The sequence below is a fragment of the Chrysemys picta genome, chromosome 6 (genome assembly GCF_011386835.1).
Source record: "Chrysemys picta bellii isolate R12L10 chromosome 6, ASM1138683v2, whole genome shotgun sequence".
In the NCBI taxonomy this organism is placed as follows: domain Eukaryota; kingdom Metazoa; phylum Chordata; order Testudines; family Emydidae; genus Chrysemys; species Chrysemys picta.
The window spans coordinates 61,965,022-61,991,608 of record NC_088796.1 but is presented as its reverse complement, the minus strand read 5'-3'; the positions used below and the strand labels follow the sequence as shown (position 1 = coordinate 61,991,608).

General features: G+C 38.5%; 2 protein-coding genes across 4 annotated transcripts in view; both read left to right on the top strand.

Annotated features, from left to right (window-relative positions):
- Nucleotides 1-20,038, top strand: part of CHD1 (chromodomain helicase DNA binding protein 1) — a 71,392-nt gene extending 51,354 nt beyond the window's left edge. For 2 of the 3 annotated variants that reach the window (XM_005284061.5, XM_005284060.5), the window contains 13 exons: nucleotides 1,285-1,326; nucleotides 2,176-2,306; nucleotides 2,775-2,913; nucleotides 3,737-3,887; nucleotides 4,634-4,756; nucleotides 5,119-5,256; nucleotides 8,224-8,487; nucleotides 8,789-8,929; nucleotides 13,245-13,423; nucleotides 16,155-16,251; nucleotides 16,504-16,561; nucleotides 17,686-17,896; nucleotides 19,028-20,038. In XM_005284061.5, coding sequence (XP_005284118.2) covers nucleotides 1,285-1,326; nucleotides 2,176-2,306; nucleotides 2,775-2,913; nucleotides 3,737-3,887; nucleotides 4,634-4,756; nucleotides 5,119-5,256; nucleotides 8,224-8,487; nucleotides 8,789-8,929; nucleotides 13,245-13,423; nucleotides 16,155-16,251; nucleotides 16,504-16,561; nucleotides 17,686-17,896; nucleotides 19,028-19,391 — 2,038 coding nt within the window. In that variant the 3' untranslated portion in view covers nucleotides 19,392-20,038. The remainder of the gene's footprint in view (nucleotides 1-1,284; nucleotides 1,327-2,175; nucleotides 2,307-2,774; nucleotides 2,914-3,736; nucleotides 3,888-4,633; nucleotides 4,757-5,118; nucleotides 5,257-8,223; nucleotides 8,488-8,788; nucleotides 8,930-13,244; nucleotides 13,424-16,154; nucleotides 16,252-16,503; nucleotides 16,562-17,685; nucleotides 17,897-19,027) is intronic. The other variant, XM_065550237.1, reaches the window with a different exon arrangement.
- A 2,636-nt stretch (nucleotides 20,039-22,674) lies between these two features.
- Nucleotides 22,675-25,809, top strand: LOC135972379 (uncharacterized). The gene is made up of 2 exons (XM_065550238.1): nucleotides 22,675-23,351; nucleotides 25,194-25,809. Exons 1-2 carry the CDS (start codon nucleotides 22,820-22,822, stop codon nucleotides 25,697-25,699), a joined length of 1,038 nt encoding a protein of 345 aa, XP_065406310.1. The 5' UTR covers nucleotides 22,675-22,819; the 3' UTR covers nucleotides 25,700-25,809.
- Nucleotides 25,810-26,587: the final 778 nt, after the last annotated feature.

The window sequence follows — 26,587 nt, the reverse complement described above, 5'->3', positions numbered from 1 at the left end:
TTTTATTGTAGGCATTTGGGTGTTCTCCTTTAAGTACTTATATGGTGCTGACATAATGGACTATTAATGCGTACACAATGAGATCCCATTTTAATATGGTATAATATTAAGTTGAGTATGATGCCTGATTGACTTGTATCATAGTATGTACAGCTCCTAATTCCTGCATTCCCCCGACACTGCACTTTCAAAAAGCAGTTGTTACAATGGTGAGAAAATTTTATAAAATATGTATGCGTAGGCTAAATATTTTCTTTTTCATAGTTATTTATATAAATCCGTGGATGGAGAAAGAGCCTACAAATTTTTGTGGGAAGACCTACAAGAAGTTGAGTGGGTTTTGTTTTGAATTTCTCACCATTTGTAATTGAATTCCTGTGACATGATGCTTAAAGTTTTTAAAACCATAAGAAATCACTTAAGCTAAGGGATCTTTTGACATGATCCCTTCAAATAGTTGGGTCGGGAAACAATGTTTGGCATGAGGGAGAATAATAATTATTTTTTTTAATCTTATCTTTTCAGCATTTCGTAAAATGCTGATTTGTTTCTATAATTTAAGTATTTAAATTTATCTCTATTAAACGACTAACACTTGAAGAATATTTTGGGTTATAAACATAATTTTAAACTTTAAGATCCTCATTCTCTCTCCATTTCATCTAGCAACATTAATGGATTGCTGCATTTTTTTCAAGGGTCCTTTTGTGACTACAATAGTAACTCGGATTCTGATCATGTGTGAAAAGGAAATTAAGCTGCTTTGTTTCCCCTCTTTATCCCAGATGTTTCATATTTCTTAATAACCTACCATCCACATGTGATTCTTTTAATTGCAATAATATTCCTTCTCCTTTCTGCCATGTATCTTAAATCCTAATTGAAATAATCTGTCTTGAATCATTACTCCTTCTTAACTACACGAGGAATAATCTCTGAATTCACTATTTACTGTAAATCCACATTTGATCTTATGACTAAACTCATCTAGTTGCTTTGAATATCTGTTGTCTTGTGAAACTAATAAAGTAATTTCTGAAATAAATTGTAGCTTCTATTGTTTTATTTATATTATCTAGTAAACTTAATGAAACACTTGTTTTTAAATGTGAATTATTTAAATGTGGATTATCTTGATTCATTAAACTGCCCTAGTGATTTTTCTTTTTAGCATTATCCATATAACTTGTTTTTTTATTGCAATAAACATATTATTCACTGTAGTTTTTAAACCATGATTAGTTAAGCTTACACTTAAACAGTGCAATTATTTTCTGTTGTTAGGTTTATCAAGAGTTACAAGAAATTTGGTGGCCCTCTGGAAAGGTAAACCTATTTGATTATAGTTACATAGCAGTTTGGAAATTTATAAGATTAAACATCAAAACAATATACCAAGAGTCCATATCTTGAAAAGAGAACACTGTACTAGTCCGTTACCTTAATAATAATAATAATAATAATAATAATAATAATAAAAAAAAAAAATTATCTGCATATTGTTTATTTTTTTTTTTCATATGTACTGAATGCCAAAAGGACACCTCAGGTCATTTAATCTGATCCTTTGCATTTTGCAGGACTATGTCCTTCCTAGTACAGTGTTAAGTCATCTTCAGTGATGGCTATTCGGTCACCTCATTTTGTAAGCTATCATAAAGTCTGTTCAATGCCTATTGAAGTTTATGAAAAGACTCACAATGGTCAGGCCCCAGTTGCCCAGTTAGTGTTACTGTTAAGTATGTTTTTCTAATGTCAGTCCTCATTTTTCTTCTTAAACTGTGTTACTCTGCATTATGTGAGCAATGCATCTTTCTTTCTGTCCTTCTTTCTGTAGACGGTGGGGTCATGTTACCAACCATTGTCGATGTGGGTGTGTCTGTCTCAAACACACACCATGTACACACTCCAATACTGTATAAGTAAAATTAGCTCCCTTGTTCCAGTTTGTCTGTTTTCTGATCTCTAGATCACTTTTATTGACATTTTTACAATTTCTCTAGTTTTTCTATAGCATTTCTAAACTGTATTGATCAGAACTGCACACAACATACCAGATGTGCATGCAGTAGGATGAATGCACTGACATTACCTCTCTAGTTTCATATTTTAAAGGAGTCATTAACAAAGTGTCAAAGCTTCAGAGGTGTAAGAAGAACTTGTGTTTTATTACAGGCTAGATGCTATAGCTAGAGATGCTGAATTAGTTGATAAATCTGAGACAGACCTTAGGCGATTGGGGGAACTGGTACACAATGGATGCATTAAGGCTTTAAAGGACAATTCCTCTGGACAAGAAAGAGCAGGTACAGTATGTTTGAGCAATACAAGATGAAATAAAAAGGACTTATCAAGAATAAGTTACATAAAGCAGTTAAGTATGATATCAGAGTTATTAATCTGAGTCTAACTATTGCAGATACACTAGAAACATCAAACAGGTGGATTGGGCAATGAATACCAGTGTGTGTAAGGTTTTTTTCTGGGTGAATTATAAGGGTAGACAATACATTTTCACTTTATTCAAAAGTTTAAATTAAATCTGGGTATCAATAATTGGCAATACTTGAGATTCTGGGGGTTGATTGGAGTTTTGTTTAACCAAAGTTAATTTGAGTAGATGAATAAAATGTTAAGGTGCACCACTGCATGACAGACATTTAAAATAAAAATCTGGCTTATTTTTTCTTTAAACTTGCCACTAGATAAAATACACTTTCATTTATCCATTTTATGTACAAGATATGTTACATTGTTATGGTTCTTAATTCAAGGGGGCAGACTTGGAAAAGTTAAAGGCCCAACATTCCGAATATCAGGAGTACAAGTGAATGCAAAGCTAGTCATCTCTCATGAGGAAGAGTTGGCACCATTGCACAAGTCTATTCCTTCAGATCCAGAAGAAAGGAAACGGTGAGTAGTAGTAATTGTTTTTAATATGAAAAATAAGCTATTTTCTGTTAACTTATTGTATTTAATGCCTTTATATACTGATCTATGCAAACATTTATAGCACCCGGGCCTGATTAAAGCAATCTGGATTTTAGACATACAGGGACCTGGGGGGGGGTGGGGGGCTCCCCTGTGGTTCCTTGTCCTCTATTTAGAATGGTGGTGGAGAGTTCCCTTCTTTTCCCTTCCGGAAGTGACAACAGGGGGCCCCTCTTTTTCCCTCCTCCCTCTCCCATCACTGAAGAAGCATGGGGTATGGCAATACTTACCCTAGCTACTGGAGTGTATCTACTTGGATGGCTAAGATGGGCACTTATCTCTAGCCACATGCTGAAGCTTCTTCTCGGGTGGTAATGGCCGGGCCTCCCAAAGCGTGTGGCTTTTGGGTTAACTCATTGAGATTCACACCTCTTGTAGCTATTGTTTTAGCTGTCTGCAGACACTGCATTGGTTATACTTAGGTCACGTTTTCAAGCTTTTATTCACAGCTATCTGAAGTTAGAAACTTTTTAAAATGAGTCCTGAGAATGTAATAAGTCACATGATTCCAGGAACGATGGTCCCAGATACAGGCCTTATAGTGCCTCTATAGTAATCTTGGCCTGTTTAGCACACAGATCACAGCACTAATTTAATTAAATAAAATTGTTGTAAAATGCTTTTGAAAACCTTAGAAAATGCATCTGAGTTACTTTCTCAGCAAGTCAAAACCTAATCTTTTCCCACCTTTTTAGTTTTCAGAAATAAGAATAGTTTATTTGGCTTTCTGATTTCTTTCCTCTAGATATGCCATTCCATGCCACACCAAGGCAGCTCATTTTGATATAGATTGGGGCAAAGAGGATGACTCCAATCTTTTAATAGGCATCTATGAATATGGGTATGGTAGTTGGGAAATGATAAAAATGGATCCTGACCTCAGCTTGACACACAAGGTATGTCCTGCCATCCAGCTGGTGAGCATATTTTAAATTTCATTTTGCTTAGTTGGTAAGGAGGAGCCATTGAAACTGTTTATTTTATAGTAATTTGAAATCTCACAAAAAGTATACGCTGACTCTGCTTTATTGGAACCCCTCTTGTGGTTGACTGGTAGATGTCATGGCCATCTTTACTCCATTGTGCCATGTCCTGGTACAATGTTTATCTTCCTTTTTCAGACCATTAGCACTCTCCTCTTCTATTATCTCTCATCCCCTTTCTTTTTTGGCTGTTTGCATTCATTTTTACTCTTGCTTTTTGCTCCCCATCCCTGTTTGCTCATCTGACTCATTTTCCCCACTCACTAGAAGCAAGTATGCTATTTGAGGTGGAAGTTCCATCCATTGATGGCCATGTGATGCAGGAGCCCAGCTTCTCCTAGCTGAATTATGTGTTATGAGAGCAGAAACACAAAATCAGGGCTGGTAACTTTTGTGTTGGTGAATTGCTTTTGAGGCTCCTGTATTACTGTGCATAGTGGGAAGGAGCAAAAAGTTGAAAGTGGGTTTCAAGTTTTCCACACCAGCACATTTACAGTGTAGTGTCAGAGTGGATTCAGAATCATGCCGTTTTTTCCCACCTCCAGTGCTCTTCTCCTCTGTATTTCTGCTACTCCAGCCTGCTGCTGCTTCTCCATTCTGGCATCTTCCAAATTGGAAATACTGGTTTTCATACTTGATTATTTTTATTCTCCTCTCAGATTCTACCAGATGATCCGGATAAGAAACCCCAGGCCAAGCAGTTGCAGACCCGCGCAGACTACCTCATTAAATTACTCAATAAAGATCTTGCAAGGAAGGAAGCACAAAGACTTTCTGGTGCAGTAAGTGAAATTTCAGATCTTTAACAATATGATGAAGTAGTGATCTGCTTGTTAGCAGATCATCACCCCCACCCCCTCCAGTTGTTCTCCACACTGATGACCATTTAATCAGAGCATGTCTGGCTAGCTCAAATAATGATTTATAAGATCAGATTAGTTAGGGTTTTTGTCTTTAGTTTGTATGTGCTCTTTATTGTTAGGCTGGCTCCCTTTCTCATTTCTGGTCTAACAAGGTAACTTATATATATGAATATCATTTAATAAAATCAACTTCTATTTAATATAGAAACAAATCTTTCTGAATGGCTCGTGGCAATGAGGCATTTCAGTTGACAGAATTAAAATGATGATTTTGTATTCAGGGAAACTCAAAGAGGAGGAAAACAAGAGCTAAGAAGAATAAAGTGGTAAAACTTGCAAAAGTTAAAGAGGAGATAAAAAGTGATTCTTCTCCACTGCTCTCAGAAAAATCTGATGAAGAAGAAGAGGAGGATAATAAGGTGGGTATTTTTGAAATGTCTTCTGTTAAAGGAAACATTTCTGTAATTCAGTTTGTTCCATCTCACTTAAGTATTGCTTTTACACAAAGTAGTTAGAATGGCATTCTCCTAGCAAATGTTTAACATTTGAGTTTTTCATATTTTCTGTGATAGCTATTGTTAATCTTATGTTAGTTAAACATTATGGAGTAGGTTTAATCCCTTTTAGTTTAATTATAAATAGGATCCTACCAAATTCACGGCCATAAAAAATGCGTTATGGACCGTGAAATCTGGTCTCCCTCTGTGAAATCTGGTCTTTTGTGTACTTTTACCCTAAACTATACAGGTTTCACAGGGAAGACCAGTGTTTCTCAAATTGGAAGTTTGAGAAACATCCTAATCCAAAAGGAAGTTGCAGGGTGTGTGTGGCAGTATTGCCACCATTACTTCTATGCTGCCTTCAGAGCTGGGTGGCCAAAGAGCAGCAGCGGCGCCCTGCCAGCAGCAGTGCAGAAGTAAGGCTGGCAATACCATACCAAGCCATTCTTACTTCTGCGCTGCTACCTTCAGGTTTGGGTGGCCAGAGAGTGGCAGCTGCTGACTGAGGGCCCAGCTCTGCAGGCAGCAGTGGAGAAGAAAGGGTGGCAATACCATATCATGCCATCCTTCTGCGCTGCTGCTGGTAGCAGCTCTGCCTTCAGAGCTGGGCTCCCAGCCAGCAGCTGCCGCTCTCCAGCTGCCCAGCTCTGAAGGCAGTGCCACCGCCAGCAACATCAGAAGTAAGAGTAGCAGTACCACAATCCTCCCTACAATATCTTTGTTACCACACACACAATTCCTTTTTGGGTCAGGACCCCTACAATTAAAAAACTGTGACATATCAGATTTAAATAGCTGAAATCATGAAATTTACAATTTTTAAAACCCTATGACCATGAAATTGGCAAAAATTGACCATGAATTTGGTAGGGCCCTAATTATAAAGAAAACTGCAGATGTGGCAGTATTGATGGGATTCTGAGTTTTTACAAAATAAACTGTGATTATAGTCTGAAAAATGACATTGTGTGATTTCAAAGGTTCCCCACCCAGGACTTAAAATTTGCTAGCAATACTAATCCAGCATTGGAGCTATAGATAAAGCTGTACTGCTTTGTGCCTAGGGCATCATTACTTTTTTTTTTTTTTTAACAGTTATGTTGATGCCTGAACCAAACCCTCAAAGACAGCCAGTTTTAGCACTTGAAGCATTTTCAGTCAAATGCTCAGTTGGAAAAAGTGAGGCACAGCAAGGTTAAAAGAACAGGAGTACTTGTGGCACCTTAGAGACTAACAAATTTATTAGAGCATAAGCTTTCGTGGGCTACAGCCCACTTCTTCGGATGCGTATAGAATGGAACATATATTGAGGAGATATATATACACACATACAGAGAGCATGGCCAATTAAGTAAGAGAGAAAAAAATAAATAAAAAAAGACTTTTGAAGTGATCACTTCAAAAGTTTTTTTTTTTCCTCTTACTTAATTGGCCTCTCAGAGTTGGTAAGACAACGCCCACCTGTCCATGCTCTCTGTATGTGTGTATATATATCTCCTCAATATATGTTCCATTCTATACGCATCCGAAGAAGTTGGCTGTAGCCCACGAAAGCTTATGCTCTAATAAATTTGTTAGTCTCTATGGTGTGCCACAAGTACTTCTGTTCTTTTTGCGGATACAGACTAACACGGCTGCTACTCTGAAACACAGCAAGGTTAAGTAACTTTTCTCACACATACCTTCCCCACCTCCCAACCTCCAGGCTTCCTTGCTACCATTTGTTTGTTTTTAATGTATCATGTAAACCAATAAAAAAAGATAAAATGTATTTAAAGTCTAAGGCCTTGTTGCACATGTTTAAAGATGTGATTTTTAAACCAATATTGAGATAAACTGGTGCATTTATGGGATAAACTGGTGCAATTCATTTTGGTTTGAGTTAGGCTTATTTTGGTTTAATTTCAGTAGATTAGGAATTGTTTTAAACTAAACTGAAATGAGCCATCTTTAAATTGAAATAAGAGCATCCATGTAGGGTTTCTACCAGTTAAACTAAGCTAGTTTAAAAAAAAAAAATGTGTTAAACCAGTGCAACTCTCTTGTGTAGATCAGGACTACATACAAATACAACAACAAAAACGGATGTAAAGAAAACCAAGATTATTTACTATAAGGATCAATACTTAATTTTACAAAAAGAAGAACAGGAGTACTTGTGGCACCTTAGAGACTAACAAATTTATTAGAGCATAAGCTTTCGTGGACTACAGCCCACTTCTTCGAGTGGGCTGTAGTCCACGAAAGCTTATGCTCTAATAAATTTGTTAGTCTCTAAGGTGCCACAAGTACTCCTGTTCTTCTTTTTGCGGATACAGACTAACACGGCTGTTACTCTGATACTTAATTTTAGTTAAGAATTCCTGTATGTATTCCCTTTTGATTATAAACAACCACTTAGACCACGTGTAAAGCTTGTTTTTCTCCTCCTTCAATCAGCCTTGATATTTTAGAGTACGGTCATGCTATTGCATAGCCTCAGCAGCTTAACCTGCTAAATTACTTTCTGGGAGGATCAGTGGAATCCTAAAGCTAAATAATGACTCTTCAGTCCACTCCGCAGATGAGCCAAGCAAAGGATCCTCGAGACTGCCCAACTGACTTTTCTATTTCCTTCTCAAGAAAAGTTCTAGAATGTGATTCCCTTGGGTTCCCGTAAAGCTGGTATTGACCAATTCAGCGTTCTCTGGCACATGCCTATTAAATTTCAGAAGTGTAATTGTTTTTACATTATCACTGTGTGATTTAGCGGCAGTTTATAGGTATTAAAGTTTTTTAAAAAATCACACTTTGAGGAAGAATGGTATATTTTTAATCTGACTACTGTAAAATTTGTAAAACTAGGAATTGAGTTTGCAATGTGATGCCTATACTTAAATATTGCAGGATGAGATCGCTTCAGTGAAACATTCAAATAAAAAAATAAAAGCAGAAAAAGAAAATGATGAAAAATCTGAGCCAGATATTGGTATAAAGAAGGAGGTTGAAGAAAAGAGAGAAACAAAAGAAAAGGAAAACAAGAGGGATCTGAAAAGGGAGAAAAAAGAAAAAGAGGATAAGAAAGAATTAAAGGAAAAAGATATGAAAGAAAAGAGAGAAAGCAAAGTAAAGGAGTCCACACAGAAAGAAAAAGAAGCAAAGGAAGAGAAGGTAATTAGACTTCAGTATATTATGTAATACAATTAAAAAGAAAAAAAAAGGCACAGGTTGGTTTTGAGGTAGACAGGCATTTCAGATCACTTAATGCTCTTTTATTGTTACTGCCACATAGTTTAGCTGTCTGAAAGTGCAAGTGGGATAAGAAACATTCACATTCCTTTCCGCATCCCTAGGCAAAAAAACAAGAAAAAATTAAATATATGTAAATGGTCAATATATGTAGTAAGATAGTGTAATTGTAGAACTAAACTGCAATTCCCTTTTCAGATCTATTTTAATATTTTATTTATAGATAAATGAAGTCAAATCTGACAACAGAGACAAAACCAAGAAAGCTACATTAGCAGATACTCCAGTTCATATTACTGCAATTAGTGAGCCTGTTCCTATATCTGAAGAATCTGAAGAACTGGATCAGAAGACATTCAGTGTAGTAAGTTCCTTGTGGCTATCTTAATGCTGCTATTTAACACAAAAAGAATGACATTCTGAATTAAAACTGCTTCTATATGCTCAGTTAACACCAATGTGCTTAGGGCATTGTGGCACTTGATTCATTGCCAGTGAGGTCTCAGAATAGCGCACCAAAAGTGTGGGCGATATATATATATATATATTCAATATGTAACTCAGAAGTGCTAACTCAGAAGTGTGTGTGTGTGTGTGTGTGTGTGTATATATATTTATATTTATATTTTAAAGGTTCAGTTCTGTCTTCATGCAGACAAACATTACAGAATTTCTGCACAAGCCCAATAGCAGCTTTTTCAGATGTGTGTTTGCACTTCTGAGTTACATATTAAATATGCACTCTCCTTTTTAGTGAGGTCCTATGAAAACATGACAGTGATCTCCCAATGATATCATGGTGCCTAAATATGCTCTGATCTCATCACAGATCATTTGATAGGCATATGTCCAGCAACATATAACATTTAAAAATGTGAAATCCTGAGATTTGTGTGCATCACAGACAAGATAGGTTAGAATCAGTTTGGATTGTTGTAGGCGTATGTGAGGATCCTTGTTGTAGGTCTATGTGAGGAGTGGATGAATGTAATATTTCATCTTTTGTTTCATCTTGTCTTGATCATAGAGTTTCTGCCTATGCTGAGGGAGATGTGGCCTGCAATCTATAAGATGGGCCTGTCTGTGTTCAGGAGGGATGGATGTACTGTGCCCATTGTTTGGCCGTAACACATGCATACTGAAACACAATATACCATGTTCATTCAAACCAGCCGTCAGGTTCATGCTCAAGAAGCATTTCTTAACACTGACTATCATGCTGACTGTCACTCGGTTTCTCATCTTACCTTGATAGAAAATGTTAATGGGGAAGGTTGTGACAGATTACCTTAGATGCAACATGGAGCTCTCAGACTGCCTAGACTCCGAGTTGAATTTTCAGTCTGGGTATAGCACATGTCAGATTCAGAGATGATTTACATCTTTTTTTGCTCTCTCTATATATACTGTACCAGTGCAGACTTTGACTAACATCCATACCCAATTTACCAACGTGTAGTTTACACCCCTTTTTACATTCCTCCTGAATTGGGCTCACTGAATCTAAAAGAACCCAGATTGGTTTAACTCATAGTTGGGGCCATAAGAGAGATAGGTAACAAGAAAATCAACCCACTCCTTGGTTCTTTTTTTCCTCAAGACTAAACATGCCCAGTTTTTTCAACCTTTCCTCACAGGTATATTTTTCTAAACCTTTTGTCATTTTTGTTATTCTCCTCTGGAATCTCTCTAATTTGGTCACATCTTTCTTAGAACACCTGTGCTAAGTGGCGTGGGATAATTACCTCTTGTGTCTTAAATATGATCCTTCTGTTAATGATCACACCAGAATATTAGCTTTTTTCACATTGTTGGCTCATACTCAATTTGTGATCCATTATAATCCCCCAGATCCTTTTCAACAGTGCTACCACCTAGACCAGGGGTAGGCAACCTATGGCATGCGTGCCGAAGGCAGCATGTGAGCTGATTTTCAGTGACACTCACACTTCCCGGGTCCTGGCCACCGGTCCAGGGGGCTCTGCATTTTAATGTAATTTTAAATGAAGCTTCTTAAACATTTTAAAAACCTTATTTACTTTACATACAACAATAGTTTAGTTATATATTATAGACTTATAGAAAGAGACCTTCTAAAAATGTTAAAATGTATTACTGGCATGCAAAACCTTAAATTAGAGTGAATAAATGAAGACTCGGCACACCACTTCCGAAAGGTTGCCGACCCCTGACCTACACAGTTATTTCCCACTGTGTATTTGTGCATCTGGGTTTTTTTCCTTGTAAGTGTAATATGGAGATTCCACTTAATAGCAACCTGGATATTAACAACTGCCAATTAATAGCAACATGTTGCTGAGAACCAATCCCATCCCATTGCCTTTTATGTTAAGGGGCTTCAGATGTTGGCATCAGCACGCAGCCTATTAACAAGTTAGCAACATTTTTTGGAAGAGAGACACCAGCTGCAGCTAGGGAAGAAAGTGCTGGGAGAACGTGCCTTCTCTGGCTGTCGCCCCACAAAGCTGCCTGTCACCAGTGCTCAGCATGTCCCAGTGCTTCTTTCTGGGACTGCAGCCCCACAAAGCTGCTAGTGCATGGGGACCTGCATGAGGTCAGGGCTGTGGGCTAGGAGGGGAGGCTGTGGGCAGGACAGTAATATGGAGGGGGGCTGCATCTTGGATGTCAGACCACTCCCTGACTCTCCTGGCTTTGCCTTGTCGGGGACTGCACGCAGGGAAGAAAGCACTTGGAAATGCTGAGCCCCAATCCCTGGAAAGCGTAGGGATGGTATCATACAGCTCTGTGGTCCCTCAGCACCCCCCGTTTCATATAGAAAGCCCCAGAATCTGGGCTTCAGTCCCCCCTCCCCACTGGCTGCCCTAGCTGCAAGAAGATCTGTGGCCAGGAAAGGGACATCCAAGCACTTCCTTCTCCAGCTGCAGGCTTGTAAACCTGCCTTCTGCTTATTGGCAACTGCCAGATAATGGCAACTTTGCTGGCAATGGAGGGGTTGCTGATAAGCTAAATCTATTGTATTTGCACTTCTCTTTATTGAATTTCATCTTGTTGATTTCAGACCATTTCTCCAATTTATCAGGGTCATTTTGAATTCTAATCCTGTCCTCCAAAGTATTTGCAATCCTTCCCAGCCTGATGTCATCCACAAATATTATAAGCATACCCTCAACTCTATTATCTAAGTTATTAATGAAAATATTAATACCACCAGCCCAGGACTGATCTTTGTGGGGCCCCACTAGATACATCCTCCCAGATGGACAGTGAACCATTGATAACTACTTTTGGACTACAGTCTTTCAGTCAGATTTGCATCCATTTAATAGCAATTTCATGTAGACCACATTGTCCTAGTTTTCTTATGGGAATATCATATGGGACTATGTCAAAAGCCTTATAAAAACAAGATTTATCATGTCTACAGCTTCCCCTCCATTCGCTAGGCCAGTAACCCTGTCAAAGAAGGGACTTATTTTGGTTTAGCACAATTTGTTCTTGACAAATCTATGCTGGCTATTGCTTATTATCCTATTACCCTCTTGGTGCTTATAAATTGATTGTTGAATAAAGAGTATCTGTTGAATGCTATTTTTTTTTAAATACACTCTTCCCCATATTCGTCATAATAAGAAAAAGATAAGAGTAGTCCAGGTGCTTTTAGAGCTCAAGACACTGAACAGATTGATGAAGGAGACAAAGTTGTGATGGAGATCATAGCACTTTTGCTGCAGTCTCTCTAGAAGTCTTTCTGATATCAGTGAACCAGGCAGGAGCTTATCTACATAGTCCAGTCACACCCTGCTTTTGACAGTTTCTCCTATTCACCTACTGAAAGCATCACTTCATTATAAGATGTTACAGTTCAGTCTGTCCTCTTTTCCCACCTTCTCTGTTTTCTCTTAGAGAATCAAGATAGGTACAAGGACAGCCAAATATCCCCTTCTTTCCACTTTTTCTCACTGGTTCATGAAGAAATGGGTGTTTGGGAGGGCTGGATATGGGACAAGGAGAGCCAGCCTCTTCCACATGCAAGGAAAGCTTGAACTGAGTTTCGTCTGTCTGTCCATACCAGCATCTCCTTGGTAGTCTTAGCTTCATTCATAGGGATCAATCCACTGGCAAGATTTTCTGAGAGAGCGCTGCAGAGATTTTTCTGAAGGGTAGGGAACCACGCCCAACAAGAGAGGAAGAGGAATGCAGATCCTTTCCTGAGTGGAATGTCACTTTGCCTCTAGGCTCCAGTTGTTTCAGGATTTATGGAATACTGTCATTATGGTCTTGACACTGAATTTGTATACAAGTTTCTTGAAAGTAACACAGGTCTAGTATTGTGTATTTGTGCTGAAAGGTCAAAAAAAAAAAAAAAGACAACAGATTAGAATTATAATACCTAGAGTCATCATATCTGTTTGTAATATCCTATTTCTAAGAAAAATATTTTCTTAAATCTTAAATACAATCTAATGCTTTCATAAAGAAGCTAATATTGCAGCGGTTTAAATTATAACTTTTCCAAAGGAAACCTGTAGTAAAAGAGAATTTTAAGAGCTGTGAGCCAGAGGCTTGAGGTTTCATTTGGCTTAGAGTAGCACTGTCTTTTCCTGTGTAAATATCACAGAAGTAAGATGGGTCATGTTGTAGAATTTAGTTTTTTTCCCCTCCCTCCTGACTTATATATTCCTTTTTCCACTTTACAGTGCAAAGAAAGAATGAGGCCTGTTAAAGCAGCGCTGAAACAGCTGGATAGACCAGAAAAAGGTCTTTCAGAAAGGGAACAGCTGGAGCATACTAGACAGTGTCTAATCAAAATTGGGGATCACATCACTGAATGTCTAAAAGAGTACACAAATCCTGAACTTATTAAACAGTGGAGGAAGTAAGTAATTCTACATTTTTCATGAACAAAAGGGAAAAATCCATCACTGTTTCTATTAACTAGAGTGATTTCTGTCCATTTTTGTTGGCTTCCAACTCTCACATTCTTGAATCTACTTACAGATGTTTTAAAATACAATATGAGGACCTATAAAGAAAAAATTTGAATTGTGTAATGGATTTTTGAAGTCAGATTCATGTTCTATAATCTATATTTACCTCTTCTTATCATTATTGTTATTATTTTTGTATTATTTTCTCTGGAGTCTGGACATTGACTATATCTTGACCAAGAAATTTGGACCTTGACAAAAAACAATTGACTACCCCTGCAAGCTGTACTTTGTCCACTAGATGGAGCCTCCTCCCGGTTTTAAAAAGGACTGGAAGTGAGCAAATCATAAGTTCCTGAGTAATTTATAAGTAACTTTCAGTGGCAAAGAACTTTTATCTGTAAAGACGGAAGATGGCATCTAATTTTTAATCTTGATTATTATTGTATTCATTATGCTTTCATAGTGAACACTTCTGAAGTTTTGCCTATGTAAATTTGCTTAGAGCCTCCATTCTAGAAAAACACTAAAATATATTGTGAAACTAGATTGCTTGTCAGCTATGGCTTTACAATGAAACTTTGGCGCCATATAATAGGATGTTTTACTTATTTAAAAAAAATTACTTAATTTTTATTAATATTGGCATTAGAATTTCAAACGTAACGGCAAGAAAGGATCAGAAAGAATCTCTGAATATGTTTTTGTGCTTAATTATAAACCAAAGACTTCATTTTACCTAGATTATATTTTCAAATAAAAAGTTAGGGTGATATTTTTCAGCATTTCACACAATTCTAAATAGATTAAAAAAGTCCTAAGTCCTCAGTCATTAATTCTAATTGGAAAAAAAAATCCTCAACTTCCAGAATGCTGCTGCTCTTACTCAATTATTGTATTCCAACATTGTGTTAAACACTTTAGACAAGTATGAAAGCAAGATCAATGCCCCCAAAACCATACAATCTAAATAGACAATTATAGTCTATTTTTAAGGGGGGAAAATTGATAAACATTCACATTTAAGATCATCCATGCTACCTTATATCTACTCATGTATCACTGCCATAAAAACTACCAGAAAATTATAAGAAATGTTATCTATCCATAACATGCATGGTGTTTTTGGTAGATTACCTTATATTTAATCATACAGTGGTTATGCAAACTCTGGCTTCTTTTTGGCCATACATAGGGCACTGAAAGACAAACTACACCAATATCTGATTGGACAAACAGCATGCTAAAGACAATCATTCCCTACAGTTCTCAGAGATTCCATGTGTGACCGATTATACAAGTGTCATTAAACACAGCTATTGTACGTACTTAAGTAAAGCTCTTAGGCCAAGGTAGTAATAATTAATCACTTGCCAGGAAAAAGCAAAGTTTAGTGTGCTGAAGTAGTAGTAAACTAAGCACTGAAGATGTATTTTGGAACCCTGTGAGAACATCAGTGAATGCTCTGTGGTTTGTGCATGAGCATCAAACATCAGCAAACTTCACAAGTACAGTGTCTTCTCCAGAACTGATATGTATGACCATATGTATGACCTTTTTTAAAAGGATTCTTGCCTCGCCACAAGAACTTGGGCTGCACCTCATTACTTCCTTCCAAATAGTGTTAGGTAGTTCAAAATAGTTCCAGGCTTAGCCTTGCCACTTCCCCCTCTATTTCAAATTTCTCTTTCAGCCATGAAAATTAAAGTGGCAGTTTAACACGTCTACATTCTATGTTGCAATCCTGGCTTTTAAAGTTGAATTGGGGACAGCAGCAAGGAAATTTCTCTTTCCCACTCCCTTTTGAATCAATAGGGGGCCTGAAATTTCAAGGACTTTATTCCCCACATGGGGCCTCCCACCAAACTCTTTATCACCGATTGATCCTTCTCCCAGTCTGGACAAGTGTCCAGAAAATGAATTAGGATTAATTTCCACTAGTATCTTTGTGATTACTCAGTTGTGAAAATTCATCTGGTTTCAAGGCAGTAGATGCATGACCAACCCATGACATCGTATGGACTATCTGCCTCTGCTATTTTCAGGAAATTAGGCATGTGGCACAAAAGTCTTGCACTGCGGGAAAAATCAATCTTGGAAGTTACATCATTGAGTAACACAGTTTCCATTTTAGAGGGGATTTTCAAACAAAGGGGGCTTTTTGACCTTGAAGAAGAGATCAGAGCTCAAAAGTTTGTCCAACACTAACGACTGGTCCAACAAAAGATATTATGTCACCCATGTTGTTTCTCTTCAGAGAATTGAGCACTCAACTCCTATTGTAAAGTCAGATCCATCCACCCTTAACTAGCAGCGTTTTTACTGATGTCAATTACTTCTTCATGGTCATATCTGCATTCTAAACTAATTATTATAAACATCACACAGCAGTAAAGAAAAAGAGAGGAATTAATAATACATGTGTAGCATTTAGTGCTTTATATCTTCAGAGAATTATGCAAAATTGTTGGTTGTATTGCTAGATATGCTACCTTCTCATGTGATGGGATCTGATTCACCACTGCAGTACAACTCCATTGACTTCAATGTTATTACGCCAGTGTGGCACTGAAATATCACAATGATGAATCAGGTCCATTGTATACAAAGTTGCATAAAGGAAAACCAGTGTATGCAGGAAGGCTAACCTGTCTTTTTTTTTTTTTTTCCTTTCTCTAGAAATTTGTGGATTTTTGTTTCAAAGTTTACAGAATTTGACGCCAGAAAGCTGCACAAACTATATAAACACGCAATCAAAAAACGCCAGGAATCTCAGGTAATATATTGTTTTATATTTAGAGACATTCTGAAAGGATTTTTTTTCTTTTTTTTTTAGTATTAAAACTTGTTTTATGAGGGTAAAGTGTTAATGGATTCTGAATTTACCTTTTACAAATGAAAATGTCTGATTTAAAGGATATATTTTTGTGTGTTAATATCACCTTTTTGATCAGATGGAATGTTTTAGCACTTAGTATTTGTAATTTTGAGATTTAGTAATGCCAATTGTTGTATTTATTTCTCTTAGCAACACAATGACCAGAATATCAGCAGCAATGTGAACACACATGTGATTAGAAATCCAGGTAAGAAGTTCTGCATGGTGGTGGTGTGTTGAAATGTTTTTGAGTAGGGTATTTGAAATGAAATAAACTTCAATAACTCTGAAACCTTCTAAAACTCCTCCTAGCATTAAGTGAACTTGTCACTACAGATAGATTTACTTAGTGAGACCCAGCATACATACTTTTGCTGGTGAAACTATGTCAAGCACAAATCCAACTGCAGCTAGTGTTTTTAACAGTAATTTGCTATTTGGCAATCCTTTTTATTAGAACTCATTTGAAAATACACTTTTGTGTTTAATTATGTTAAGAAAGAGAAACACTTGATGCTTCTAGACTAGTTCCAGGCTCCAACATGGGTTTTTTTCTTTCTTTGTTTTGTTTGTTATGGGCTTTTTTGTTTAGTTTTTTGTTTTCTTGCAGTTGTTGTAATCACTATCATGGATTCTAAAGTCTTCACTTGAAGCAGGGACCAGCAATCTATGGTGTAGGATGCAATATCCCTTTTGTCATTGACAGTGACATTATCCTCTCAATCTCATGAGCTTGCAGCCACAATGCAGTATTTGACTTTTTTGTTTCCTCTTTCACTATATATATATTCAATCACTCATGAAGCTATGGTACTACTTCCTCTGAATTAAAATAAAATGCCATTGTTTCATTAGTTGCACTACTAAAACTTTTGTCCAGGCCTTGGACATTTCTCACCTTGAATACTATAACTTTCTCTGCTCCCTCTGCTACTGTTCAAAATTCCACTGGTAAAGGCAACATTACCCACATTGACCTCTCATAGAAACACTTTGTTGGGTTCCTGTCCTTTAATTAATCAAATTGAACTTTTCATCCATTCATCCTAGATCCTACATAATCTCTATCTCTCCACCTCTAAATTCCACTCTGCATTTCTACTCTTGTTTCTGCCTATTCAACCCCAACTTTTCTCAATTTACACATTTTTGCTCCCATTGTTAGCTTCTGTTACAAATCATTGTATTTCTCTGACACAGTTAAATCTAAGAGGTTAAAGTGTTGTTTTGTACAATAATCCTTTCATACTTTTCAACTAGAAATTTCGTAGTTTATGAAATTCCCTTACGCAGAAACACACATTCAGCATAGCTATCTATTTTATTAAGCAGATGTGGAAAGACTGAAAGAGAATACAAACCATGATGACAGTAGCAGGGACAGTTATTCCTCTGACAGACATTTGTCACAATACCACGATCATCACAAAGACAGACATCAGGGAGATGCTTACAAAAAAAGCGACTCTAGAAAAAGGCCCTATTCTGCCTTCAGTAATGGAAAAGATCACAGGGATTGGGATCACTACAAACAGGACAGCAGGTGAGTTTTGCTAATAATCCATAGAAATCTGGGGGAGGGATGTTTTGTTTTGTTGTTGTTGGTATTGTTTCTGGGGATTTTTTAATTGCATTTCAGTTAAGTATGTGGTTCATACCAAAAACAAGTTGCCAGTTTAAGTCATTGTAGATACTTATCCAACATCTTCTCACAGTTGATTAGAATACTGTGCTATAATTAAAATGTGCCTTCTTTCACACTTACCCAATAATGTAATGCCTCTCCTGAGTTCATCCACAAGACCACCTACCCTCTGTGCATTTAAATCCCTCTTGAAGATTGTTTGATTTTGTGTGTGTGTGTGAGAGAGAGAGAGAGAGAGAGAGAGACACCTTATTTTGCCAAGATGCAGTTACGCACCATTTTGAAACTCGAGTTATTTCAGGATCAAAGCAATAAACTGGACACATTCATTCCCTTATGCATCTACATATACAAATCCTCTGCTTCTGTACTACTTCCCCTAACCTCTATCTCTTAGATTGTGAGCTCCTTTCGTCAAGGACTTTGTCTTCTTTTCTTTTGGAAAAACACCTAGCACATTATGTGTTCTGCTATAAACTTATCATAAATAGTAATATAGGTAAGATTTTAAGTCAGTTCAAGGAATAGAAAGTTCTGATAAAGAGTGAATACTGTGACCCTACAAAAAAAAAAAAAAAGCAGAAGATGACAACATAAGACAGGATGGCTGACAATGGAAGTGATAGGCAATCAAAATGAAGGAAATTGTGTTGAATGGGAGGAAAAATTGATATTCTAATATCATAAGAGGTAGACCTATTTCAGTAACACTGGACAAGTAAGACATCAGTGATGATGGGGCATGAGAGCATGGAATTAAATATGGTTACCAGGCTTGTTGGAATCTCTTCATTTTATAACACTTTCATCTTTTCTAATTGAATTTGACAAAGTATATATCTCATCTGTTTTTATATCTATATGCTCCCTTTGACAAACACAAGAATATCCAAGTTTCTGAGCACCAAAGCTTAATTTTTGTGTGTAGTGCAGAATTTAAAAGAATGAGCTCTTAAAATAATTCTGCTAGATTGCCACCATTTTAACCCTTGTTTTTATTACAAAATAACAATTTATCCTATCTTTCAGATACTACAGTGATAGTAAACATAGAAAGCTGGATGACCACAGGAGTAGAGATCACAGGTCAAGCCTGGAAGGAAATTTAAAAGACAGTCGGTCTCATTCAGACCACCGTTCCCATTCAGACCACCGGATACACTCAGATCACCGATCGAGTTCAGAGTACAGCCATCATAAATCTTCCAGGGACTATAGATACCACTCAGACTGGCAAATGGACCATAGAGCTTCCAGTAGTGGCCCAAGGTCACCACTAGATCAGAGGTCTCCTTATGGCTCAAGGTCTCCCTTAGGACACAGATCTCCATTTGAACACTCAGCAGATCACAAAAGTACACCTGAACATACATGGAGTAGCCGGAAAACATAACAAAGACTAACATTTTCTGGACCTTCTTTTAGCCATATACAGTAAACTAACACAGTAATTGCCTTACATGACTTGAAAGACATGGACTGGATATTCTATCAGTAGCAGTATTGTTACTTCTTTCCAGGATGCAAGGTCTATTATCCCAACAGAAGAAAAAAATATTTTTGTATTTAAAGTTTATGCTGCACTGTGCTGCAAATGTTGTGGCACTTTTTTTAAGAAATGGAAGATGTTTACTTTTACAGGGACCTCAACACTGCCCCATTCAGACTGGATCTTATAAAACTCTTCATGTCAAAGTGCTTTTAGGCTGAATACAGTTTAAATTATGTTTGTAAATGAACTTTTACACACTGACCTGTGAACGTGTATCAGGAAGGAATGAGGCGTTTGGGTTTTATTTTGTTTTATTTTTTTTTAGTAAAGAACTCTCAAGGACCTTGTTCACTTTCCAAAGCTACTTGTTTACATTGTACACTGCGACCACCTTGCCGCTTTTCATCACAAGCTTGAATATTTAAATTCTGTACCTAGAACTGTAAAATAGCCAGGATTTCTCCTGTTTGTGATCAATTGTAATGCCTTTTTACAAAAAAGAGCTGTAAATTATTGTAAATTAATTAAATGAGCTTTTTCCCCTCTCAGGCTTTTTTTGACTGTTCCTTTCCCCACCAACTCAGGCCTTCTTGTCACAAGTATGAAACAAAATCAGTGTATTACATTTTTGAATAAAATATCTTGATGGAATCACTGTTCAGAATGTAAAATTGGGGGAAGGGAACACTTTATTTCATTTAGTGCTCTTTTTTTTTTTTAAAGATACTGTGTGCGATACATGTTTTGTTTTTTCTATTAAACTGTGTTGTGATTGTTGTAATGAAGTGGTGAGAAATATACAACTAAATTAGGCTCTAAAACAATTTTTTTAGGTGTATTTGTTTTAAAAGGAGAAGGAGAGTTCAACACATGAACCCTTCAGAATCCATATCAGCCAAAATTTATTGTAAATCCATTTGTTTTCCCTCTTCAGTATAGGCAATAATGTCAAATGTGCTATGCAGCCAGTTAATATTTTAGAAGATTTGAGTGACCTTATTAATAGAAATTGTTACAATACACACTGATTGTAAATAGATAACTTCTATCTGACAAATTAAATTTAACTAAAGGATATATGGGCTCTTGTAGTTTTCTGATGATGTTTTCCTATGGTGTTACATTCCTTATTAGTTAAACGTTATTAAAATGTTTTACCCTTAAATGTGTACTAATTTTAGTGATTATATCAAATTTCAGAATATTGTAGCAAAATCATACTTTAAAATGTATGGCAGGAGGAATAATTTAATAAGGTTAAAAACCCACTGACTTGATGAAATACTTCAAATTATATCTTTAGGGTGCTTAGATTATATTTTTGTCTTTATTTTCCATGGTGTTTTTTTAGGCCATATATCTAAAACCAGGATCTCTGTTGTTTAGTTAATTTACTTCATGTTCTATGATCCCTGCCTACAATTTGTCTTTGCGGATTTTTGTTTTTTACATTTTTTACATCATCTGAATAGCAATTATTTGTGAGGTCACAAATAGAGGTTATGAGTCCAGAAGGATAATAAGCAGATGCAATCTAAGAAAAGTCAAAGATCCCAGATGTTTATACAAATGTCCCTAATAAAATGCGGAAGACAAATTACAGAAAAAGGTATGCAGGCAGAATTTTTTCCCAATTTTTTTCCTGAAGATGTTACTCATTTTTGTCTGTTAAAATTTTATCTTCAAAAATCCAATATACTTGGACACAAAGTGAATAAGATAAGGTTGAGATCTTGTGTGTGTGTGTGTGTGTGTGTGTGTATATATATATATATATATATATATATATATATATATATATATATATATATATATATAATATGAAATGTAACGACACATTTGAAACAAATAATAAAAAATAATTGATAGCTGCTCTATTTTTAACCCAAAATCTGTCTGTCAGCTGGCTTTGTTGGAACAGAATAAATCTAGAAAAATAAGTTTTTTCCCTAAATAATTTGATTGTTTTATAAAGCAAAAATAAAATTGTAATATAAAATACCTCAGAACAGTTAGGTCTGGTTTGGTAATTGTGTGTGACACAGAATTTATCATCCCTACATTTCAGACTAATGTCAGATTAATTATATATTACTCAGATTTCTCATTCTGATCTCTAATTTATAATATAAAACTTTCCAGTGTCTGAAAATATTAAAGTTGAAATGAAGGTTCTTCAAGAATTGGCCCACATAGATCCCCCTGTAAGTTTGTGTACCTTGTATGTGCAAACCTGGAATCTTGTTGCTGGCAGTCTTTTGGGGCCCTATATTCCTCCTATACATCTTCATGTCCCTTCCAGTAAAAGTACAAAAAGCAGAGCAGCTCCAACCACCACTCAGTTCCTTCTCACCGTTTGTGTAGATGCTTGATTTTTAAAGCCCATCTGGAAAAGCTGAAAAGTGAAAGCATGGACTAGTCTTATCTGAAAACCCATGGGTTCAACATGAGGTGTTGATGTCCACGTTCTTCAAACACAGACTGGAGCACTGGTATACTCGACTGCTGAACATTGAGCACCAGTATGAACATTGCGCACCATTAAACTGTTTTAGAACATTGCATGGCAGATACTGTCATCTCTTACACCTTCGGAAAAGAGGAGAAACACAATGAGACTGTGGTTACCAGTCATGAATTATGTACCAAATTGTAAATCAGTGCCCCTCAGTGGCACTGATCATTTGTCAGTGGCCTCCCAGACTTACAAAGACATTCCTGAAGCTGCCCACTGACTCGCTAATCTGGACTTCATTATTTGAATGTTGCTAATCACCTTGCCATACATTTAAAAAAAAAAAAAAAAAAGAGGGGCTTCTGTGTCCTGCTTCCTTTGTAGCTTAGATGGTATTAGCAGTAGTTTAGGTTTTGATTATTTATTTATTTTATTTAAGTACTTTGGCTATTGATTTTTTTTTTACGTTTAGTCTCACCATGGTACTGAGAACTAAGGCCTGGTCTACACTACCAGTTTAGGTCGACTTTAGCAGCGTTAAATCGAATTAAGCCTGGACACGTTCACACGACGAAGCCCTTTCGACTTAAAGGGCCCTTTAAACCGGTTTCTTTACACCACCTCCGACGAGGGGATTAGCGATAAAATCGGCCTTTGCGGGTTGGAATTGGGGTAGTGTGGACGAAATTCGACGTTATTGGCCTCCGGGAGGTATCCCACAGTGCTTCATTGTGACCGCTCTGGACAGCACTCTCAACTCAGATGCACTGACCAGGTAGACAGGAAAAGCCCCGCGAACGTTTGAATTTCATTTCCTGTTTGCCCAGCGTGGAGAGCACAGGTGACCACGCAGAGCTCATCAGCACAGGTAACCATGATGGAGTCCCAGGATCGCAAAAGAGCTCCAGCATGGACTGAACAGGAGGTACGGGATCTGCTCGCCATATGGGGAGATGAATCAGTGCTAGCTGAACTCCGTAGCAGTAAAAGAAATGGCAAAGTATTAGAAAAGGTCTCCAAGGCCATGAAGGACAGAGGCCATAACAGGGACGCACAGCAGTGCCGCGTGAAAATTAAGGAGCTACGGCAAGCCTATCACAAAGCCAGAGAAGCAAACAGAAGGTCCGGGACAGAGCCGCAAACTTGCCGCTTCTATGCGGAGCTGCATGCCATTCTAGGGGGTGCAGCCACGACTACCCCAACCGTGTGCTATGACTCCCTCACTGGAGAAACACACAGGGAAGAGGGTTCGGGGAACGAGGAAGATGAGGATGGAGGTAGCTCACAGCAGCAAGGAAGCGGAGAAACCGGTTTCCCCAACAGCCAGGATATGTTTGTCACCCTGGACCTGGAACCAGTAACCCCCGAACTCACCCAAGACCCTGAGGGCACACAGGGGACCTCTGGTGAGTGTACCTTTGTAAATATTACACATGGTTTAAAAGCAAGCGTGTTTAATGATTAATGATTAATTTGCCCTGGCAATCGCGGCCAGTACAGCTACTGGAAAAATCTGTTAACTTGTATGGGGATGGAGCGGAAATCCTCCAGGGACATCTCCAGAAAGCTCTCCTTCATGTACTCCCAAAGCCTTTGCAAAAGGTTTCTGGGGAGGGCTGCCTTATCCCGTCCGCCGTGGTAGGACACTTTACCACGCCAGGCTAGTAGCACGTAGTCTGGAATCATTGCATAACAAAGCATTGTAGCATATGGTCCCGGTGTTTGCTGGCATGCAGACAACATCCATTCCTTATCGCTCTTTGGCACCTTAGAGACTAACAAATTTATTAGAGCATAAGCTTTCGTGGACTACAGCCCACTTCTTCGGATGCATATAGAATGGAACATATATTGAGGAGATATATATACACACATACAGAGAGCATAAACAGGTGGGAGTTGTCTTACCACCTCTGAGAGGCCAATTAATTAAGAGAAAAAAAACTTTTGAAGTGATAATCAAGCTAGCCCAGTACAGACAGACAGTTAGATAACAAGTGTGAGAATACTTACAAGGGGAGATAGATTCAATGTTTGTAATGGCTCAACCATTCCCAGTCCTTATTCAAACCGGAGTTGATTGTGTCTAGTTTGCATATCAATTCTAGCTCAGCAGTTTCTCGTTGGAGTCTGTTTTTGAAGTTTTTCTGTTGTAATATAGCCACCCGCAGGTCTGTCACTGAATGACCAGACAGGTTAAAGTGTTCTCCCACTGGTTTTTGAGTATTTTGATTCCTGATGTCAGATTTGTGTCCATTAATTCTTTTGCGTAGAGACTGTCCGGTTTGGCCAATGTACATGGCAGAGGGGCATTGCTGGCACATGATGGCATATATCACATTGGTAGATGTGCAGGTGAACGAGCCCCTGATGGTATGGCTGATGTGATTAGGTCCTATGATGATGTCACTGGAATAGATATGTGGACAGAGTTGACATCGGGCTTTGTTACAAGGATAGGTTCCTGGGTTAGTGGTTTTGTTCAGTGATGTGTGGTTGCTGGTGAGTATTTGCTTTAGTATTTATGCTCTCTGTATGTGTGTATATATATCTCCTCAATATATGTTCCATTCTATATGCATCCGAAGAAGTGGGCTGTAGTCCACGAAAGCTTATGCTCTAATAAATTTGTTAGTCTCTAAGGTGCCACAAGTCCTCCTGTTCTTCTTTTTGCGGATACAGACTAACACGGCTGCTACTCTGAAACCTTTCATTATCGCTCTTTGTTATCCTCAGGAGAGTGATATCATTCACGGTCACCTGGTTGAAATGGGGTGATTTTATTAAGGGGACATTCAGAGGTGCCCGTTCCTGCTCTGCTGAACAGAAATGTTCCCCGCTGTTAGCCACGCGGTGGGGGGAGAGGTGAACTGATCATCCCAGAGAATTGGGTGTGTGGGGGAGGGTGGTTAGTTGGGTTTGTGCTGCATGTTAACCCGGAAACCGCAGCCCCTCTTACATTGAAAACCCATTTTAAATGGCCAACCCAATTCATCCTTGATATGGGAAATGAGGGTGCTGCTGTTTGAAACCATTCCCACATGTTAAGAAGGTTAAAAAAGCCAAAAGACTGTGGCTTACCATGGCTGCCTGGAAGCCAAAATCTGTTGCCTGGCACTGCGTGAGTGATCTCTCACACCAAACCGGCAGTCCCTCACTATAAGAGGAAAAATGCGACCTTGTAACAAAAGAGTGTACCCATTGTTCTCTAAAATGTCTTTTTTAACCACCTCTTCCGTCTCCTCCAGCAGCTGCAAATGTTTCTCCTTCACAGAGGCTAGTGAACATTAGACAGAGAAAAGGGAGGACACGGGACGATATGTTCACGGAGCTCCAGATGTCCTCCCACGCTGAAAGAGCACAGCAGAATGCGTGGAGGCAGTCAATGTCAGACATCAGAAAAGCACAATATGAACGAGAGGAGAGGTGGCGGGCTGAATCGCAGGATGAACAGAGCAAGTTGTGGGCTGAAGATGATAGGTGGCGTCAGCTTGCAGACAGAAAGCAAGAGTCGATGCTCTGGCTGCTGGAGCATCAAACTGATATGCTCCAGCGTATGGTTGAGCTGCAGGAAAGGCAGCAGGAGCAGAGACCGCCGCTACAGCCCCTGTTTAACCAACAGCCCTCCTTCCCAAGTTCCATAGCCTCCTCACCCAGACGCCCAAGAACGCGGTGGGGGGGCCTCCGGCCACCCGGTCACTCCACCCCAGATGATTGCCAGAACATCAGAAGGCTGGCCTTCAATAAGAGTTAAAGTTTTAAAATGCAGTGTGTCCTTTTCCTTCCCTCCTCCCCCACCCATCCCGGGCTACCTTGGCAATTATCCCCCTAGTTGTGTGATTGAATTAATAAAGAATGCATGAATGTGAAATAACAATGACTTTATTGCCTCTGCAAGCGGTGCTCGAAGTGGGGAGGGGAGGGTGGGGTGGTTGGTTTACAGGGAAGTAGAGTGTACCGGGTGGGGGGGGCGGAGGGCTCATCAAGGAGAGACAAACAGAAGTTTCACACCGTAGCCTGGCCAGTCACAAAACTCGTTTTCAAAGCTTCTCTGATGCGCACGGCACCCTGCTGTGCTCCCCTAACCGCCCTGGTGTCTGGCTGCACGTAATCAGCGGCCAGGCGATTTGCCTCAACCTCCCACCCCGCCATAAATGTCTCCCCCTTACTCTCACAGATATTGTGGAGCGCACAGCAAGCAGCAATAACAATGGGGATATTCTTTTCGCTGAGGTCTGAGCGAGTCAGTAAGCTGCGCCAGCGCGCTTTTAAATGTCCAAATGCACATTCCACCACCATTCGGCACTTGCTCAGCCTGTAGTTGAACAGGTCCTGACTCCTGTCCAGGCTGCCTGTGTACGGCTTCATGAGCCATGGCATTAAGGGGTAGGCTGGGTCCCCAAGGATCACGATAGGCATTTCAACATCCTCAACGGTTACTTTCTGGTCCGGGAAGAAAGTCCCTTCCTCCAGCTTTCGAAACAGTTCAGAGTGCCTGAAGACGCGAGCATCATGTACCTTTCCCGGCCATCCCACATTGATGTTGGTGAAACGTCCCTTGTGATCCACCAGAGCTTGCAGCAGCATTGAAAAGTACCCCTTGCGGTTTATGTACTCGGTGGCTTGGTGCTCCGGTGCCAAG